Genomic DNA, 20581 nt, shown 5'->3' with positions numbered 1-20581 from the left:
AAGGTTTTTGCTTCCTTGATTTTTCAAGCTTTTTGACCCCAGGGATTCGATTTCTTGCCTAATTATGGCTCTGATATTAGTGGTTGTGACAGCAGCCTCGTCCTGTAAGGTCTGATTAATACAGCTTGGACACAACCTATTAGGATATGAATCGGGAAGGGGTTGCATACACAGGGCACACTCCATATGTTTTGATTTACTGGTTTTCTTAGCCTATGGGGAGAGAACAGAGAAAGAAGGGATCAGCTTATAGGTAGAGGATTATATACACTCACCCAGTGAAGCCATCACTATACCGGTTTAGGAGGTGGAGACGCTATACGGAATCTGAGATCTGCTTCTCTACTCCTTCTTGTGTGAGTGTCAGGCACCTCAATAGGGTGACCACTCTTTTTCATAGCCTTTGTGCCTGTAGATTTTGAGCTTTTAGTGCTGCCGTCCTTGCCAGGGATATCCTGCTCCACCGCTGGTGGATGCTCCTCATGTGCCGGAGACAACAGTCTGAGCAGGTTTGCTCTGTGTCCCAGCTCCTCATTTGAACATGCGGCGTTCTCAGCGCACTGCCGGCCACGCACCGGAAGTGCTCCAACCACTTCCGGTTCAGTGAAGCATAATGCACTTACCAGCGAGACGCTGTCGCCTCCTAGCATCGTGAAGCCGGCTGATCCGCTTCATTAGCATGCTCCCCTCCATAGGCCGGACTTGCTGCCCGGAAACTGATGGGAAAGTGACCAGTCAAGGGGGAGGCTGCATGCAGTGGCTCCCCCGCCGCTGCTACTGACGCCGCAGCCCCTGCTGTTCGCATGGAGACCACACAGGCGGGTGCACAGGTCAGGATACATCTAAGTAGGTATTCCAGGGATTTCCGATAACAAACAAAAGAGGAGAGAGGGACCGCCCTTTTTACCTCTGTAGGTTTCCTGTTCCTATGGGTGGGTCCCTCTCATAGTGGGTGCTGTCGTGGCGAAGGGTAAAAAAAAAAAAAAAAAAAAAACCCGGAGTTGTTCCCAGTATGCAACGATTAGCTTCTAACTGTACCAAGGTGGTTTAAGAGACAGTTACGGACCACCAAGGCTCAATGATGACTGCGGCCTTATCCTACAGAAGAGAATGCAGAACATTGCAGATGCAGCAGAGCTTTTGACTAGTCTGTCCATGCTCAGCTCTGGACTAGAAGCCTCTGCAATAGGCCTGTGAGCTTCAAAACTGGATCACAATGTACTGGAAGAAAGAGGTCTGGTTTTGTTGAGACATCCTTGCTAATTATAGGTCAGCTCTGCTGATATGACATCACACATACAATAGTATTTCACCACGTAAAGAATCATAGATGACCTTTTAATTGTCTAAAAATCAGTGCCATTCTGGGTTTTTGTACCCCTTATGGTTGCAAGATGCTCAGTCCATTACCATGCTACCAGACCTTTATTTGGATTAGAGGAGGACAATGGCAAAGGTTGCACGACTCAATGATGAATGCGGTCTAATATTGGTAGAGGAAAGCAAGAACACATGAAACATCTCAAACTTTTTATTAACTACAAAACTAAAAACACATACAATCCACCATCTTGTATAGCTGCCAACATTGTGTGACTAGTAGTACTAATATGTAAATCAGAAAATAACTGCTCCACTGCCTGCAGGCCAGCAACTAGATGTAATATAGGCATACCTACAGGGAGGGGGAGTAGAGCTGTTACAACTGGAGTACTAACAAAAAAGTGTTAGTGTAGCTGAAAGAGCCTTCAGAACCTATATCTCTCCTCTCCCACCTCTCAGTTTAGATTTGGTCCACTACTCAGTCAATCCCTACGTCCACCAACCAACCAGTAAAATACTACCACCTACTCTCGCTGCCGGCACCATTCCAGCAGTGTCTGTACTGCCTTTCCCAGGGATCGAATGACATGGTTATGTCACGCAATCCTTCTTGTTAAGTCAGTGCTGCTTCACTCTCATCAAGACATCTGGAGAGAGTGAGAGAAATTGCAGCGCTCACTTACTCTGCATATTAATTAATTATGTTTGCAGGAGAGAAGAATGAAGCCAGAGCCGATTAGCCACAGGGATCATGCGATAATGTCACAGTAGGCCTGGGAGAACCAGTGCCGACACTGCTGGAACGGCGCGGGTGGCAAGTATAGGTATTATTTCACTGAGAAAGGGTGTCTGAGTAGTGGACAACCCTTTAAGTGAAGCTGGCATGCAGGCATGAGTATTCCTTCAAAAAAGGGGGAGAGGGAAGGAAAAAATTAAAAAAAAAAAAAAAAAAAAAAAAAAAAGGTTTCCCCCTCACCCTTGTGCCAAGATTCGATCTTCCCTTTGATCCCCCCCAAAGAAAAATAAAATTAAAGATTCCCTCAAATGTGAAATACGAGGAGCCTAAAAGCTGTTAAAACCCAACAAACTAAACCTCACCATTATCAGCACTATCAATGGCTAATACGGGCAAGTGACAGGCCCTAGACTTTAATTAAAATTTTATTATTCATACACATTTACAAGAGAAAAAAACAATGCTAATCATGGACTAAAAATGGCAACAGCAAGAGCAGAGAACAACTAAAAATATAATTAGTCTATTCTGCTCCTATTCACATTTTTTCAGAAAAGAAAGGCGTTAAAACACCTAGTACAAACCTTTATAGAGTACAAAATTGAGCACGGGTACAGTTACGTGGTCGTGTTCAATTAATCTCACATTATAAATAATACAAACACTACACATATGGTGTAACAGATAAATGTCAGCAGAAGATGGAGACCTACCGCAGTGCAAAATGAGCAATATTAGTAGTTCATATATGTCTGAAGTCAACCTTCTTGCCAACTTCTGTATTGATCCACTAAAATGAGGTGTTCCATACATTGGAATGGTTGGATCTATACATACAAGGTCCTTCCTTCCAACAAGAATTGTACATGACAAGCAGCATTCCCTGGTCTAGAGAGTAATGGATTTAACAAATACAAGAAATCTTTGTACAGTGCATGTAGACTGTGCCAATATCTGCAGAGCAGTCTACCAGTTACGCCCATCTGCCACTCGATTTAAAGCCACGACTGAAAGAAAAGCTGACTTCAGTGCTCTTGTGCTTTCCCCATGCACCAAATGGGACAACTATGGCTGTGCTATTATCTTCTGCGCCGTACTGGATCACCTGAAATGCACAGCAAGAAGAAAGTGGTAAGCATAAAAATATACTTCACATTATACAAATTAGAATTTTGCCATCAGGTCAGAAGTGGACAGTTATTGATTATATTATTCCAAATACTCCCCCTCCGTTTTAAAATCCACCATATGGTTAGAGATGTAGACCTTTGTTTAGTGTCAATTTTGGGGTCTTTTTTTCCCTAAACAAGTATGGCTCACAGGGTAAACATGCAGAGCAGCCTAAAGATACCCCCTTCAAATAATCCAAAGGCCATAATTTCACACTTAAAGGAATTGTCCATTCTTAAGCTAAAAGTCTGGAGTCACTCTGCGTGCTGTAACAATTCCCCAGGGCCGGGGAGGAGCGATCAAAGGGGGATAAGTATGTGATTTGCACACTCCAGGCCACATTGAGACTAGACTTTTTTCCAGCCTGACTCAATACACTTGCATTGAGCTAGGCTACGCTCATCTAGTCAGCATGTGACTATTGCTTTAGGGGGAGGGGGGGAGAGTGTTTTAGGTGGAGGGGGGGGGAAAAAAAAAAAAAAAAACAAAAAAAAAAAACACACACCACACACCCTACACAAGCAATGATGAAATGGTATATGAAGTCAGAACTTCTCGCTAGCGCAGGGCCATTTATCTTCACCACCCAATTCTTACAGTTCTAGCAGGGAGTTTGCAGTAGGGGAAAACTTTTTTTATAGCAGTATTATTGCACATTTTCATCTCACAAGTTATCATAACCCATAATCTGATCAAACGTCCCATAATGGTCACCTGATCAGTGAGAACTTGCGCAGCTTCCCGAGGATCATGGCACTGGCTGATTATGTTACAGATCTCCTGACTGTTGACAATGAAGTTGATGCCATCTGTAGTTAATACTAAGAAGCTATCATCTGCATGGTGCACCTGCAAAATAGAGAAATAGTTAGCCAATAGCAGTGTACAGTCCTAAACTAGAGAGAGTGTACAGACTAGAGAGGAAGTAAGACCTAGTTCCCATGATGAGTATTTGGTGCAGTCACTTCTGATGGTGCAGAAAGTCTGCTAAACTAGGCGTTTCATTGCCTCCAAGTGCGAAGTCTCTTTAGTACTTCAGGCTTTAAAAACTTAGGTCAAAGCTAAATAAGAAGCTTCCAAAACAAACTATTATCCAGTCACTCGAATATAATAGGTTCTTTTAAAAAAAAAAAAAAAAAGGAGGGGGGGGGGGGGGGGTGTTGAGAGAATAAAGTCCAACAACCCTTTAAGGCCCCGTCTAACTTAGCGACGCTAAAGCGATCCCGACAATGATACGACCTGTCAGGGATCGTTGCTGCGTCGCTATGTGGTCGCTGGTGAGATGTTAAACAGTGAGATCTTCCCAACGATCGCTGCTGCGATCTCACTGTTTGACATCTCACCAGCGACCTGTACAACGATGTCACATGGGAGCTATTATGATGATTCAGTGTCTGAGTCGTCAACGAGGTCGTTGGTAGGGTGTCAAACACAGCGATGTGTGCTACCCAGCGGGACCGCAACGATCAAAAAAAAAAAAAAAAAAAAAAAGGTCCAGGCCATTCCGACACGACCAGCGATCTCACAGCAGGGGCCTGGTCGCTGCTACGTGTCACACATAGCGAGATCGCTACTGAGGTCGCTGTTGCATCACAAAACTTGTGACTCGCTTAGTGAGACGGGGGCTTTAGACAGTCCCTATCCCCCACCAAATGTGACTTCATGCTTTACTGGCCAGAGCACTAGATAGCAGCCATTTTCCATCAAAGGGATATGAACTACTTGACCAGACAATCCGGCTGGGTAAAGTAGATAGTCCGTCCGCCCAGCCCACTCAGGCTATATCTCCGAGTGGTGGGGTGGCCAGCACATTCTTGACCTATATACATATGCAAACAGAATTTGCTAGAAATTCCAGTGTGGAGCCAAAAAGTCTGGTTTCTTACTAATCACCCAAGGCAAATCCACCCCTAAGCTGTACAATACACTTATAAAAGGCCAAGCAAGATAAGAAGAATTCAGAAAGACAAAAGGAGCCCAGTGTTAACATTTGCATTACTTTGAAGTAGATCAGGGCAAAAAAAAATTTTTTTTTATTTAAAGCTTTTGGTATTTTTGAAGGCTTTTAAAAAGACTGGTAAAAGGGAGGGTGGGACTGTGGAAGGAGAGTTAAAAAAAGATTCTCACATTAATCCGCTTGGTTTCAGGTTCTGCTATCACTCCCTTGGACTTGAGATCAAAGTCGCCTATGCTTCTTGTCATTGCTAGTCTTCCATTTACATGAGGCTGTCCCCAGCTATTCCAAGCCACAAAACCACCACTTGCCTTTATCCTGAAAATACACAAGGGTGATATTAAAATACAAGGTTATTATGTAATCTAGATACCTTATTCACCATGTAGTCCCCCAATACAAGGGGGCACCACACATATTGAAGATTTCTGGCATAAAAGATGGAGAAAATGGTGCCTTGATGAGTGAATTGGTTCTTCAGTGGCAAGACTATTAAGTAAAATAGAGCTGAAAAACTTACTGAAGTCCCATTATACAAGATGCAATATCATGATATATAAAACAAATATATGGTTTATGTCTAATAGAACTCAACTTGAAGTTTGTCTGTCATTTCATTTAATCACCCATATGGTTTGTTAAAAAAAAAAAAAAACAACTACCACTTCTCTCTAAATGCTCATTGACAGCGACCTACACAGGAAATTACCTTATTGAGGTAACATAGTAACATAGTTAGTAAGGCCGAAAAAAGACATTTGTCCATCCAGTTCAGCCTATATTCCTATATTCCATCATAATAAATCCCCAGATCTACATCCTTCTACAGAACCTAATAATTGTATGATACAATATTGTTCTGCTCCAGGAAGACATCCAGGCCTCTCTTGAACCCCTCGACTGAGTTCGCCATCACCACCTCCTCAAGCAAGCAATTCCAGATTCTCACTGCCCTAACAGTAAAGAATCCTCTTCTATGTTGGTGGAAAAACCTTCTCTCCTCCAGACGCAAAGAATGCCCCCTTGTGCCCGTCACCTTCCTTGGTATAAACAGATCCTCAGCGAGATATTTGTATTGTCCCCTTATATACTTATACATGGTTATTAGATCGCCCCTCAGTCGTCTTTTTTCTAGACTAAATAATCCTAATTTCGCTAATCTATCTGGGTATTGTAGTTCTCCCATCCCCTTTATTAACTTTGTTGCCCTCCTTTGTACTCTCTCTAGTTCCATTATATCCTTCCTGAGCACCGGTGCCCAAAACTGGACACAGTACTCCATGTGCGGTCTAACTAGGGATTTGTACAGAGGCAGTATAATGCTCTCATCATGTGTATCCATACCTCTTTTAATGCACCCCATGATCCTGTTTGCCTTGGCAGCTGCTGCCTGGCACTGGCTGCTCCAGGTAAGTTTATCATTAACTAGGATCCCCAAGTCCTTCTCCCTGTCAGATTTACCCAGTGGTTTCCCGTTCAGTGTGTAATGGTGATATTGATTCCTTCTTCCCATGTGTATAACCTTACATTTATCATTGTTAAACCTCATCTGCCACCTTTCAGCCCAAGTTTCCAACTTATCCAGATCCATCTGTAGCAGAATACTATCTTCTCTTGTATTAACTGCTTTACATAGTTTTGTATCATCTGCAAATATCAATATTTTACTGTGTAAACCTTCTACCAGATCATTAATGAATATGTTGAAGAGAACAGGTCCCAATACCGACCCCTGCGGTACCCCACTGGTCACAGCGACCCAGTTAGAAACTATACCATTTATAACCACCCTCTGCTTTCTATCACTAAGCCAGTTACTAACCCATTTACACACATTTTCCCCCAGACCAAGCATTCTCATTTTGTGTACCAACCTCTTGTGCGGCACGGTATCAAAAGCTTTGGAAAAATCGAGATATACCACGTCCAATGACTCACCGTGGTCTAGCCTATAGCTTACCTCTTCATAAAAACTGATTAGATTGGTTTGACATGAGCGATTTCTCAAAATCAAAATCAGAGGTAAAACTGACAATATCAGTGCCCCAAATGTATACATTTAAGTGTAAAATTTAGATTTTTTTTTTTTTTTTAATGGGTCATAATGGTCTATGGCAGTGATGGTTACAGTATTTCCAATATGTAAACCTCTTAGTGGACCCTCCAAGTTCAGCTAGCTTTTTGACAATTAACACTGTGTGGATAAAAATAGGATGCAAATCAGACAAATACAAGGAGTTCATACCTTTGTTTTTCATCCTTCCGTTCAGGTGTATGGTCAATAGTCAGCTTCACAGGTTTTCCTTTGCGACACAACAGTGCCCGGCTGTCACCAACACTAGCCACAACTAGCTCAATGCCATCGCGCAACAAGGCTACTGTTGCAGTGGTCCCACTGTTCAATACAGTTGCTAAAGATACCATGAGAGATTCAGAAATGTCATGTCAGTACTGACAGGAAACAAAAATAAGCCTGTAATATTCTGGATTTTCTCTTTTCATGCTAATGTGTGTTAAAACAAACTAAAAACGCAGTATTATACTGACAGACCAAAAACAACATGGCTCAATGCATGCCCTCATTAATAGGAATGGTAATTAGAGGGGGATATCCGGGATTTATATTTAAAAAAACAAAAACAAACCAAAAAAAAAAAATAAAAAAAAAAAATCCATGTAGTTGCTAACAGAGGGAATTACCTGTCCTTTATACCAGGTGCTGGTCATTGACTGCTCCCGCCAGGGATTCAGATACTTCCTGTCAGAGCAGCAATTTCCCCCCCCCCTTTGAAAAAAGTGCTACTCACCATCCAATTAAAAACAGTCCTTTATTTAATCCAGAAAACGGGTATAGCAGGAGAGGAGCGGAAACCTTCTGTGGACGACGGCCATTTTGCGCTGACTGTGCTTCAACGGGTCCTGTGCTCATCTCTTCCTGTTGACAGGGCGGGACTACTGGCATCATGCTGATTGACATCTGGCTTCCCCCAATTAGGTAGCATAAAGAAGTCTGTCAATCAGCATGACTCCAGTAGTCCCGCCCTGTCAACAGGAAGAAACTGCTGCCCGGCAGGAGCAGTCAATGATCGGCGTTGGGTACAACAGGCAAGTAGTTGCCTCTGTTAGCAATTACATGCTTCCCCCCCACCCCCTTCAAGAAGGGCTACAGGCAACTGCTCCACACATGCTCCAATATTAAAAATGGAATTTAGACATTTATATTACATCCAGAGGACAGGTCATTAGTATTTACTAGATGTGGGTTCCCAATATCTCCAGAGGACAGGGACCAAAATTACCCATTATGCCCAATAGCTTCTGGCAGGAGGAGGAATAGGTGGCCATGCACAATTGTGGCCCTTGCTACAGTCACTGCCATGGGAGACAAACAGAGGAGGATGCTTACTGTGTTTGAAGTAGGAAATATCATGTTAAGGCTTCTTATTACATGTATGCATATAGATTAGTATTTTGGAACACCAACATGTTACATGCATCTGTGCAGAAAAACTATATGGGCGGCTGCATTATGCCACGATGTTTAATGAAGAGTGTGACAGACAACTATTTAACAACATGTGCGACTATAGCTTTAAGCAGGTATTCTTACTGTCTCAGAGATGGAGATCATCATGTTTATAGCAATCAGAGCTCAGCATTAATATAATAATATTGAAAGTTTCCACTGTGACTTGTTGCCACAGACAAGGCTTGGCTTTAGTTTTTGCTACCCTTTAGCTTTGATAAATTAAGCCCAGCAGTCTGTAAGTTGCTGGATTCTCGCCTCTGTTCTTGCCGTAATTCATACTATAGTGGTTGAGGCTACAGTCATAATCACTTAGGCAGGTTGCACAAATCCAACTTTCATGGCCCAATTACAGACCTCAATGTCCAGACCAGCTGCTGGCCTCCTGATCTACAGTCAGCCTCCCAAGCTTCTATGGAGGCTGTCGAGTTCGTGGCAAGAGACCCCTGGCCAGCCATTACAGTCCATGAAAGTTGAATGTGCAAAGCCAGCCCAAGCAGACATTACATTACAGTCCTAGTCCTCGATGTCCTTCATGACCATCCGATCCAAGTAGAAAGTGGACCAATTGCAGAAGGCCATTATGGCACTAATGAAGAGAGATTGAGACAAGGCCACTTACAAGAGCAGCATCAAGATCTCCTTTTACAAGGACCCCGTATCCCCCCTTCAATAATATGCATGATGATCAATGACTGCTACAAATGAATTCAGTGAGACCTGGTCAGAGAGGTTTTAAGACTCAGGTCTAAATGATTGACAAATAGAAGAAAACTCAAGATCTAGTCATCTGATCAATAGCTGACCTTAACACCTTGCTTATGGATGGAGGCCTTTGTATTTTTGGTGATAACAAGGCTCTGCAGGAGGTAACCTTGGTTTCAACAGTAAAAATACCTGCTTTATGTAAGATGAAGCATTCGCTAGAGGCAGCCTGTCACCAGATATCCTGCCCAATCTGGGGCAAACTAGTTAGTGATAGAAACTCCCGAATATTGCAGAATGTCACCACATAAGCCGAGTCACCTCACTGGTTGACAGCTTTATCCGCATTAGTTGTCAGTCGGAGTTGGGGGTCGCTGACATGGACTGGCGGCACAATACCAACGGCAGTCATTTTAAGTATGTACATACTAAAGAAAACGCTGCGCACTGAGCGATTCATACTAGATCACTCACAGTGTCCATAGCCTGCTATAGATCTCTGCAGTGCAAGTCATCATTTTACAGGACGATGCACTGCAACCAATAAAGCGTTACTATAGCAGCCTGACTTGTAAGACATGGCGCTATTATCATGGTGTCTGACATGGATCCGTGCTGCCCGGTGACAGATTCCCTCTAACCAGGAAAGGATTGCTTATGTTACAGTCATAGATTCTGGAACAGTCATCTTCGTTATTGCAAATTTTAGATCATCTCCAAAAATGGTGCCAATTCCCTGTTGCTCCTGTGCAGACGCTTCCCAAATCCCAAGGCTTTAGTGAGCCACCAAATTCATAGGGGGTGAGAGGAGTGGTCTGCACGAGATAAAAAACAAAAACCACCCACCAACAACTGTAAATCAGGTACTGTGCCCCTTTAAAAAAAATAAAATAAAATTTAAAGGGGCACAGTACCTGATTTACAGTTGTTGGTGGGTGTGTCCCCCCTTCTTTAAACTATATAATAGGCATGACTTCCGCCATGTTGGTGCATTTACACACAAATCCCAAAGCATGCACTTCTCATGTTAGATTTATATAAAAAGGCCAAGAGATTTTGCATGGCGTTTCAATGGCTTTCTGGTGCCCAAGACAGCGATTAGCCAACACCACCACACCAAAAACAAGCCCCTCAGTGTTCCAAAATCTATGAGTTTTTAGCAAAAAAAAAATAAAAAAAAAAAAATTCATCATGTGCCGAATTTACTTTATCGCGTTTAATAGACATAACATTTATAATTTGTAAATCTGTCTTTTCAACGACACTAATAAACAGACCTGTCAAGATTGCTCAACACTCACTGGACAATTTAACTTCCATGTTCATCTCAACTAATGGGACAAAGTGGATGTTGGGATATTCCTGTAGTCCAGGCTAGGAACCGCTGGACTCCCTTCACCTGGGACAAAAATTAGGAGATGATCTCCCTTTCCACTGAAGGCCAGCATTACAACATCCGGGGCCTCCAAGCCTATAGCTGCTCACCACGCGCAGTGTCTGCTACAAATAACATGCGCACACAGGCAAATAGGAAATTCACCCAAGGGCTTTATCATACAAGGCAAACCTGCAACACTGGGAGATGGGAACGTTAAAGGCTGCATGGAATAGGAAATGCACAGGACATGCAAGTCAACATAGGGATGCACCTACAGGTTTCACCAGATCTGATGCCAAGTAAAAGGGCGTTCAGAACATTGCACACAATGGTCTGACTCCGTTTACGACAAAAGTCTGTAGTAAATCAGCTCGTAAAGTCAAAATTTCTAGTGCGATCATAGCACATCTGCACCAAAATTGGAGGAGCCAAGGCGTGGCACCACAGCTAGTCTAATTTCTGACAAGTTGTGGCCTATATTATACCAGAAGTCTAAGGGTATGTGCACACGCTGCGGAGCCGCAGCGGTTTCCCATGAGTTTACAGTACAATGTAAACCTATGGGAAACGAAATCCGCAGTGCAAATGCTGCGGAAACAACTGCACGGAAACGCAGCGGTTTATATTCCACAGCATGTCAATTCTTTTTGCGGATTCCACTGCGGGTTTACACCTGCTCCAATAGAAATCTGCAGGTGAAAACCCGCAGAGGAAACCGCAATAGAAATCGCGATAAATCCGCAGCGATTTTGCACTGCGGATTTATCAAATCCGCTGTGGAAAATTCCGCAATGGAATCCGCAGCGTGTGCACAAGCCCTTACTCTGATCCCTGGACTGGAGTAAGATTTGTGGCAAGGTGCCCCTCTTAAATGAATCAAGCACCTTTTACTCCAGCACATCCCTCATCAAACAATGACAGGCTTCATGAATCGGGGCCATTGTGTGCAATGCTTTTCAGTTTGGAGCATTAGTCATTTTAGTCCCAATAGTTTCAGACTTAAGGTACCGTCACACTCAGCAACTTTGCAAAGAGAACGACAACAATCCGTGACGTTGCAGCGTCCTGGATAGCGATCTCGTTGTGTTTGACATGCAGCAGCGATCTAGATCCCGCTGTGCCATCGCTGGTCAGAGCTAGAAGTCCAGAACTTTATTTCGTCACCAGGTCGGCGTGTATCGTCGTGTTTGACATCAAAAGCAACGACGCTAACAATGGATGTAATGGAGCTACAAGCGAGAACGAGAAGCGAGTCGCCGTTACGTCACAGGATCGCTCCTGCATCGTTCTGGAGTTGCTGTGTTTGACGTCTCTACAGCGACCTAAACAGCGACGCTCCAGCGATCTAGTTTAGGTCGGCTCGTTGTTTATATCGCCGCAGCGTCGCTGAGTGTGACGGTACCTTTAGAGGTGTGCAGCCTCCCTACCCCCAGTATTGCTAGTTAAAACATTTTATATATTGAATTAGAGTTTAAGATAGCATGAGTGGCTGCCAAAAGGATCAACTCTCCTAAGCCATCTACATAGGCATGTAGGTCACAAGGGGTTGAATACAATGATACCTTTATCTACTAAAGGTACCTTTACACGAAACGACGCTGCAGCGATAGCGACAACGATGCCGAGGTCCCCGGGTAACCAGGGTAAACATCGGGTTACCAAGTGCGGCCCTGCGCTTAGTAACCCGATGTTTACCCTGGTTACCAGTAAAATATCGCTGGTATCGTTGATTTTGCTGTCAAACACAACGATACACGGCGATCGGACGACCAAATAAAGTTCTGAACTTTATTCAGCGACCAAACTAAACGATATCGCTAGCCAGGACGCTGCAACGTCACAGATCGCTAGCGATATCGTTACAAAGTCGTTTCGTGTGAAGGTACCTTTACTCCAGAGAAAGCCACATTTGTCTTACATGCAAGTGAGCTGTTCAGGACTGTGTGCCGGACACTGATCTGCACGAGAATCTGCCTCCGAAGATTATTATTATTTTTATTTTTTTTTTTATATGAAAGAGGGACATTCCATGTCTCACACTGGTAATGGCTAACAGTACAATCTCACTACAGAGCAGTGTGTGATTATATCAGACATCTTCAGGGTCCTCTCAACCTCACCTTCCATGTCACAGGCAGCCAATGATGCAATACAGCAGAGCTGTGAGAGCTGCAGCTTCTAACATGTTGGTTATTAGACAGAGCTCAGTTCTCCTGCTTTTTTTTTAGTTACCCGTCTCAAGTTCGGAGGCAGATTCTAATCCAGATCAGTGTCTGGCCCATAGCCTGGAACAGATCATTTACATAATAAAAACAGGGATTTCTCAGAAATAAGACAACAGATTGCAGATAAGGCATCACTTTATCCACCTTCATGCCCATGAGCGACTTAGGAGGGTTGATCACACAGATTCCCTGTAAGAATGTTGAAATCTAGGCACCATCATATAACAGACTAAAGTCACTATTCAGTAATATTGAAAGAACTGGGCTATAGCAGAGCACCCCCTGGTAATTACATATGCAATTCAATAACCCAATCGCCAACATACAAACTAATACAAGGGGTTGGCCCACTAATGTTTATCACCAATCCATTTTATTTTAAACACAGGATCCCCAGTTTTAGAGACGGATGGAGGTGCCAGCAGTCATACATGTCTGACAGGACGTCGACAGAGCAGCAGCTTTTTTCCCCACTGCCCAACTTCGAGGAGCCGGCTGTCAATCAGCAGTCATGCCCCGTCAGAGCAGCCTAGAAGAGCTGCTCTGTTGATGTGGAACAGTGGATTTGCTCACAGGAGTGGTCAGTGACCGTTTAGAACAGGATACAATATGCAGATTGTTGCCAACCAGTGATGAGTGGACTTGCATGGATAAGGTGTTATCCAAGTATCTTGGGCATGCTTAGATAATATGTTGAGTCCCCGCGGCTGCATTTTTTTGCTGCTGTTAGACAGCTGCAACACATGTGGGGATTGCCCGTTAGTTAGACAATCCGAGCATGTGTTGTGGCTGGTTAACATGCAGCCGCAGGGATTCAAACATTATTTGAGCACGCTCGAGATACTTGGATAACACCCGAGCAGGTTTGCTAACCATTTAGTAACATAATAATAATATTATTATTACTCAATTATACCTTCAAAACAATCTTAAAAATTAAGCAAAGATATCCTGAAATAATTCACTTTAAAACAGATGTTGGAAAAAGGGGCCTAATTCAGGAGGTCTCTTCTGTTAAGTCCCATCAAGGCCAGAAGCACTGTACCACCTCCTCAGCAGTCCCTTAAATCAGGGGCTTAGCACATCTTTTGGAGGTCTGCTTTATAACGCGTTAGTAGAGTCACGATTCTGCTATCTAGTATGAATGTCTGCACTTCCATTTATTAAATAATGGAAGAACTGAGGGTCAAAAGAAACAAATGGAGCACCTACCATTAGGAGACAGACGAGCCATTTTTGCAAACTCTTTATCAATTTCTAGAAATGCCTTGATCAGCACTTTTTCCATATCTTTCTCCTGGGTAAGGATGTCCCTGGGGAGATAAATCACACATTAATAATATTGCATCCAAAGGGCAATAACCCCATGAATGAGATGACTTACGTGATATACTGGGCCATGTATTGGTTACAGAAGTCAGCTGCTCCAGCCCCTGCATGCCCATCGTAGACGGCAAAATACAAGACCTCGTCATTTATTTTGGAAAAGTTGAAGCGGTCTTCATTTTCCTTCCTCTTCGATATCTGAGAGGAGCAGCCCACCTTAGACATATTGATTTGAGGTATAATTTTGCCATACTTAATACTGGGCGGAAGCTGAATAGGCTCGTCAATTCGATTGTCCCAGATACCAAAAGAGTCCCAGGTGGCCGGTCGCCCACTTCCGTCGGGGTCAAACCGTGATGAAAAAGACCTGCGATTGACTGTGAAGCACTGGCAGGCCGAAGCAACACGACCGTTATCTTGCAGCACACGCGACGTCAGCAGCGCTCCTCTTCTCACCCGAGACCCTCCATATCTTGCAAAGGTAACAAAGATGGCTGTTGACATTCCTCAACTACAAAGGACGTGGGAAGGAATAAACTTCTGATCTTCAATAGCTTGAAATGGATAAAACTGTAGTTTGCAGGGGAAAAAAAAAATAAAATGATATTGTATATTATTTCTTGTATATCACCAACGAGACACTATTTGTATCAGTCCTAGAGTCTAGGCCAAAAGTAAGACCTTATCAGAAGGCTTTGTGGTCAGATGTTATAGAGGCCACTTACCGAATACATATTTTAGGGGGTCGTGTCACACCAAATTGAAACAACTATATTTTTCAATAATTTTTTATTTTTTCCCCTTCCTTGTTTAACTTTTTTTTTTCCTGCCATGTATATGGCCAGATCAAGTTCTATAATAAGTCCCTGTGCCACCGACTGCCTGCAGTGGCTAGACAAAGATTAGAGCAGCAATGACAAGGCAGAGCTGGACCTAAGGACCGCAAGTATTCTCCCAGCAGGTTTTTTCTGTACTTGCATTTTCTTGCTCAAAAAAAATAAAAAATAAATAAATTTAAAAAAGTGCAAGTTCAACCTTTGTTAATGCTTTTCAGGTGGGTTTCGGAGTGGATCGGTCCCAAACTAAGCCTGAAACCTATTGCAGGGTGCGACCCCTAGAGCAGTCATGCTCAGGTTAGAAGAGGTGCTGCGTTAGTCCGTGCAGTGCGATACAATCCTCGTACGAGTTACATAGTTGTCTGTAACTAGCAGCGTCCTGGGTAACTGAGTGATGGCACCAGGGGCCTCGTGTATGGACACCAGAGCAGCGATCACTAGCAGCGTCCTGGGTAACTGAGTGACGGCACCAGGGGCCTCGTGTATGGACACCAGAGCAGCGTCATAGAAGTTAGAGCGGGCACCATCCCAAATAGCCAGACACCAGAGCAGCGATCACTTACAGAGTCCTGGATGACTGAGTGATGGCACCAGGGGCCTCGTGTACGGACACCAGAGCAGCGATCACTTACAGCGTCCTGGGTAACTGAGTGATGGCACCAGGGGCCTCGTGTACGGACACCAGAGCAGCGATCACTTACAGCGTCCTGGGTAACTGAGTGACGGCACCAGGGGCCTCGTGTACGGACACCAGAGCAGCGATCACTTACAGCGTCCTGGGTAACTGAGTGACGGCACCAGGGGCCTCATGTATGGACACCAGAGCAGCGATCATACAGCGCCCTGATAAGTCATGCGGTCAGTAGAGGACATTATGGGGACTGCAGCCATGTCCTCTAGGCACAGCCGCTACTAGGAGAACCTGTGTAATGGAGGGCACACCGGCTGATGGGGGAGCAGCACCGATCACACATTGGCGACCAGCCCTAAAAATAGGCCATCAACGAGGAACAACACTACCCCTGGCAGACATGTCACCCATAATTCCTCTCCACAAGGTGGGCGACAACCATCGCAGAGTCTCGCTCACCTCAATGTCTGTGCCGGGCAGGGCCGGACTGGCCATAGGGCACTTCTGGCAAATGCCAGAAGGGCCGGTGCCAGTGGTGGGCCGCTCAATCCGCCGCCCCCGCCGTCGCATTCAACTATACCGGCGTATAGACGCCGGTACAGTTGAATGCAATGATGGAGGAGAGAGCGTCTACAGACGCTCCTCTCCCATCATTCCCCGCTCTGCCTCTGACACTGCGGGTGCGCGATGACGTCATATCATCGCGCACCTGCTGTGTCCCGGGCAGACTGCAGCTGCTGAGACAGGAGCAGGAACCAGGAAGCAACGCTGGGCACGAGGAGAGGTGAGGAGAGTTTGTTTTTTTCTGGACTGTGGGGCCATTCTCGGAGGAGGTGAGGGGAGGAAGAGAAGAGATGTGGGCTGTATATAGTTCTCTGTGGGCTGTGCTCTGTGCTGTATACTGCTGTGGGCTGTATATAGTTCTCTGTGGGCTGTGCTCTGTGCTGTATACTGCTGTGGGCTGTATATAGTTCTCTGTGGGCTGTGCTCTGTGCTGTATACTGCTGTGGGCTGTATATAGTTCTCTGTGGGCTGTGCTCTGTGCTGTATACTGCTGTGGGCTGTATATAGCTCTCTGTGGGCTGTGCTCTGTGCTGTATACTGCTGTGGGCTGTATATAGCTCTCTGTGGGCTGTGCTCTGTGCTGTATACTGCTGTGGGCTGTATATAGTTATCTGTGGGCTGTGCTCTGTGCTGTATACTGCTGTGGGCTGTATATAGTTCTCTGTGGGCTGTGCTCTGTGCTGTATACTACTGTGGGCTGTATATAGTTCTCTGTGGGCTGTGCTCTGTGCTGTATACTGCTGTGGGCTGTATATAGCTCTCTGTGGGCTGTGCTCTGTGCTGTATACTACTGTGTGCTCTGTGCTATATATAGTTCTCTGTGGGCTGTGCTCTGTGCTGTATACTACTGTGGGGGCTGTACATAGCTCTCTGTGGGCTGTGCTCTGTGCTGTATACTACTGTGGGCTGTATATAGTTCTCTGTGGGCTGTGCTCTGTGCTGTATACTGCTGTGGGCTGTATATAGCTCTCTGTGGGCTGTGCTCTGTGCTGTATACTACTGTGTGCTCTGTGCTATATATAGTTCTCTGTGGGCTGTGCTCTGTGCTGTATACTGCTGTGGGCTGTATATAGCTCTCTGTGGGCTGTGCTCTGTGCTGTATACTACTGTGTGCTCTGTGCTATATATAGTTCTCTGTGGGCTGTGCTCTGTGCTGTATACTGCTGTGGGCTGTATATAGTTCTCTGTGGGCTGTGCTCTGTGCTGTATACTGCTGTGGGCTGTATATAGCTCTCTGTGGGCTGTGCTCTGTGCTGTATACTACTGTGGGCTGTATATAGCTCTCTGTGGGCTGTGCTCTGTGCTGTATACTACTGTGGGCTGTATATAGTTATCTGTGGGCTGTGCTCTGTGCTGTATGCTACTGTGGGCTGTATATAGTTCTCTGTGGGCTGTGCTCTGTGCTGTTGCTGTATATAGTTCTCTGTGGGCTGTGCTCTCTGCTGTATACTACTGTGGGCTGTATATAGTTATCTGTGGGCTGTGCTCTGTGCTGTATGCTACTGTGGGCTGTATATAGTTCTCTGTGGGCTGTGCTCTGTGCTGTATATAGTTCTCTGTGGGCTGTGCTCTGTGCTGTATGCTACTGTGGGCTGTATATAGTTCTCTGTGGGCTGTGCTCTGTGCTGTATATAGTTCTCTGTGGGCTGTGCTCTGTGCTGTATACTACTGTGGGCTGTATATAGTTCTCTGTGGGCTGTGCTCTGTGCTGTATACTACTGTGTGCTGTATATAGTTCTCTGTGGGCTGTGCTGTATATAGTACTCTGTGGGCTGTGCTGTGTATAGTACTCTGTGGGCTGTGCTGTGTATAGTACTCTGTGGGCTGTGCTGTGTATAGTACTCTGTGGGCTGTGCTGTGTATAGTACTCTGTGGGCTGTGCTGTGTATAGTACTCTGGGCTGTGCTGTATATAGTACTCTCTGGGCTGTGCTGTATATAGTACTCTCTGGGCTGTGCTGTATATAGTACTCTCTGGGCTGTGCTGTATATAGTACTCTCTGGGCTGTGCTGTATATAGTACTCTGGGCTGTGCTTTATATAGTTCTCTGTGGGCTGTGCTGTATATAGTTCTCTGTGGGCTGTGCTGTATATAGTTCTCTGTGGGCTGTGCTGTATATATTACTTTGTGGGCTGTGCTGTATATATTACTTTGTGGGCTGTGCTGTATATATTACTCTGTGGGCTGTGCTGTATACTACTGTGTGGTCTGTGCTGTATACTACTGTGTGGTCTGTGCTGAATACTGCTGTGTGGGCTGTGTTATCTACTACGCGAGCTGTGCTATAGTATGCAGGCTGTGCTGTATACTATGCGGTTTGTGCTATATAATATGCGGGCTTTGCTATATACTATGGGGAGTATATTATATTCTATGGGGGAGGCCATGTTATGTACTATGTGGCTGTGTTATATACTATTGTGGGGGTATATTATATTCTATGGGGGAGGCTGCGTTATATACTATGGGGGGCTGCATTATATTCTATGGGGGGCTACATTATATATTATGGGGAGGTGGGCTGTATTATATTCTATGGGGGTTACATACTCTGGGGTGGCTGCATTATACTCTGTGGGGTGGCTGCATTATACTCTGGGGTGGCTGCATTATACTCTGGGGTGGCTGCATTATACTATATGTGGGCTGCATTATACTGTATCGAGGACTATGGGGAATACGTTATACTATATGAAGAACTATGGGGTGCATTATACTATGGGAAGTGAATTGTACTACATGGATGACTGTGGCGGTGCATTATACTATATGGAGCACTATGAGGATTGTATTATGCTATATGGAGGACTATGAGGATTGTATTATGCTATATGGAGGACTATGAGGAGTGTATTATACTATGTGGAGGACTGAGCAGTGTATTTTAATATATGGAGGACTATAGGGAGTGTATTATACTATATGGAGGACTATGGAGCACATTATAATATATGGAGGACTATGGGGTGTATTTTACTAAACAAGTAAAATGCTGCATATTCGGATTGTTTTTGCTGGAACAAAAAGCCTTGTTGTCAGCAGCACATTGCCAGTGTAAACTGTAGATGTGCTGCTGAAAACATGATACTGTATGGTGATCTATTAGTGATCGTTCTGTCTCATCATTATTCCTCAGCTGGTGGAAAGAGGCCGGGAAACAAGCGTTGAACAACTTCAGTATTGTCGATCAAACTCGTTTAGCGGCCTGAACTCAGCACACGTAAATACAACAGAAAGGCTTCTGTGTGATGTGCAATATGTTAGCATTTGGGGACCCATTTTAAACTTTGCCTAGGGCCCCACTTTGCCTAAAACCGGCCCTGCCTACAAGTGTACAAAGATATTATACAGTCACCATGTGACAAGTGGGCCTGTGTAACTTCAAATGCCAGGGCTGAATTTTAGTCCCAGTCCGGCCCTGGTGCCGGGAATGGATCCTTGCAGACCAGCACAGCACTCGTTAACGGTGATGACTTACTTTGCTGCCCTCATCCATGTGTCAGTGTTGTCCATAACAACCAATCACAGGCCAGTAGTTAGGGGCTGTGATCTGATTGGTTGCTGTGTGGGATAACACCAGGATTAGTGCACATTGATGTAATACAACACCCCCAGTAAGGGCCCTATGGCATATTACCGCCCGTGGTGACAGCAGCTGAGAGCCACGGGTCACATGACAGAAGGTGACCCGCATGCTCATCAGGCAGCATTAGTGCCAGTGATCGGGACAGGTTACATGGGACTGCCCCCGGCAGCCAGGCCCTCATTCATTATCGCAGCATACTGTACACCCAGCCTCACCCGAGCAGGCGACACACCCACTGCCGTCACTGGATGCAGATCAGCTGTGTACAGCGCCCCCTCCCGCCCGCCAAGCACATTCCAGGACACCCCAATAACACCGTGGGACGCCCCCTCCACCAGCCGTGGTCATACCGCAGCGCCTTTATACGGTGATCCGGTGCGCACTGCGCTGACGACCCGTCTATCGCCTCCAAAGCCGCCGGCACACTACGGGTTACAGGCTCTCCTGATCGCTGCGGGGAAATGAAGCAGCGACAAAGCGGTCTGGGCCCAAGTAGTGCGGCCTTCCCCGCCCATCAACATTCACCAGCCAATAGTAAGGCGCCTCGGCAGCCACCGCCTCCACGCCCTGGCTGCCCACCGGCTACACGGGAGGAGAAAGGGCGGGAAGCGCCTCCCTCAG

At 45.2% G+C, this 20581-nt stretch overlaps 1 protein-coding gene across 3 annotated transcripts; it reads right to left on the bottom strand.

Annotated features, from left to right (window-relative positions):
* Positions 1-1515: 1515 nt before the first annotated feature.
* Positions 1516-20485, bottom strand: PPM1K (protein phosphatase, Mg2+/Mn2+ dependent 1K). Of its 3 annotated transcripts, none has more exons than XM_077276421.1 (7): positions 20311-20485; positions 14402-14913; positions 14230-14330; positions 7429-7594; positions 5357-5501; positions 3944-4078; positions 1516-3164 (listed from the first exon to the last, which is right to left on the bottom strand). In XM_077276421.1, the coding sequence occupies exons 2-7, from the start codon at positions 14845-14847 to the stop codon at positions 3033-3035; spliced, it is 1125 nt and encodes a 374-aa protein (XP_077132536.1). In that variant the 5' UTR covers positions 14848-14913; positions 20311-20485; the 3' UTR covers positions 1516-3032. The 3 variants fall into 3 exon arrangements, with proteins under 3 accessions (XP_077132536.1, XP_077132555.1, XP_077132545.1); XM_077276440.1 differs by lacking the exon at positions 20311-20485 and adding an exon at positions 20176-20195; XM_077276430.1 differs by lacking the exon at positions 20311-20485 and adding an exon at positions 16270-16287.
* Positions 20486-20581: the final 96 nt, after the last annotated feature.

This window comes from Ranitomeya variabilis, chromosome 1 (genome assembly GCF_051348905.1).
Source record: "Ranitomeya variabilis isolate aRanVar5 chromosome 1, aRanVar5.hap1, whole genome shotgun sequence".
NCBI classification, from domain to species: Eukaryota; Metazoa; Chordata; class Amphibia; order Anura; family Dendrobatidae; genus Ranitomeya; species Ranitomeya variabilis.
This window is presented reverse-complemented; position numbering and strand designations above follow the sequence as displayed.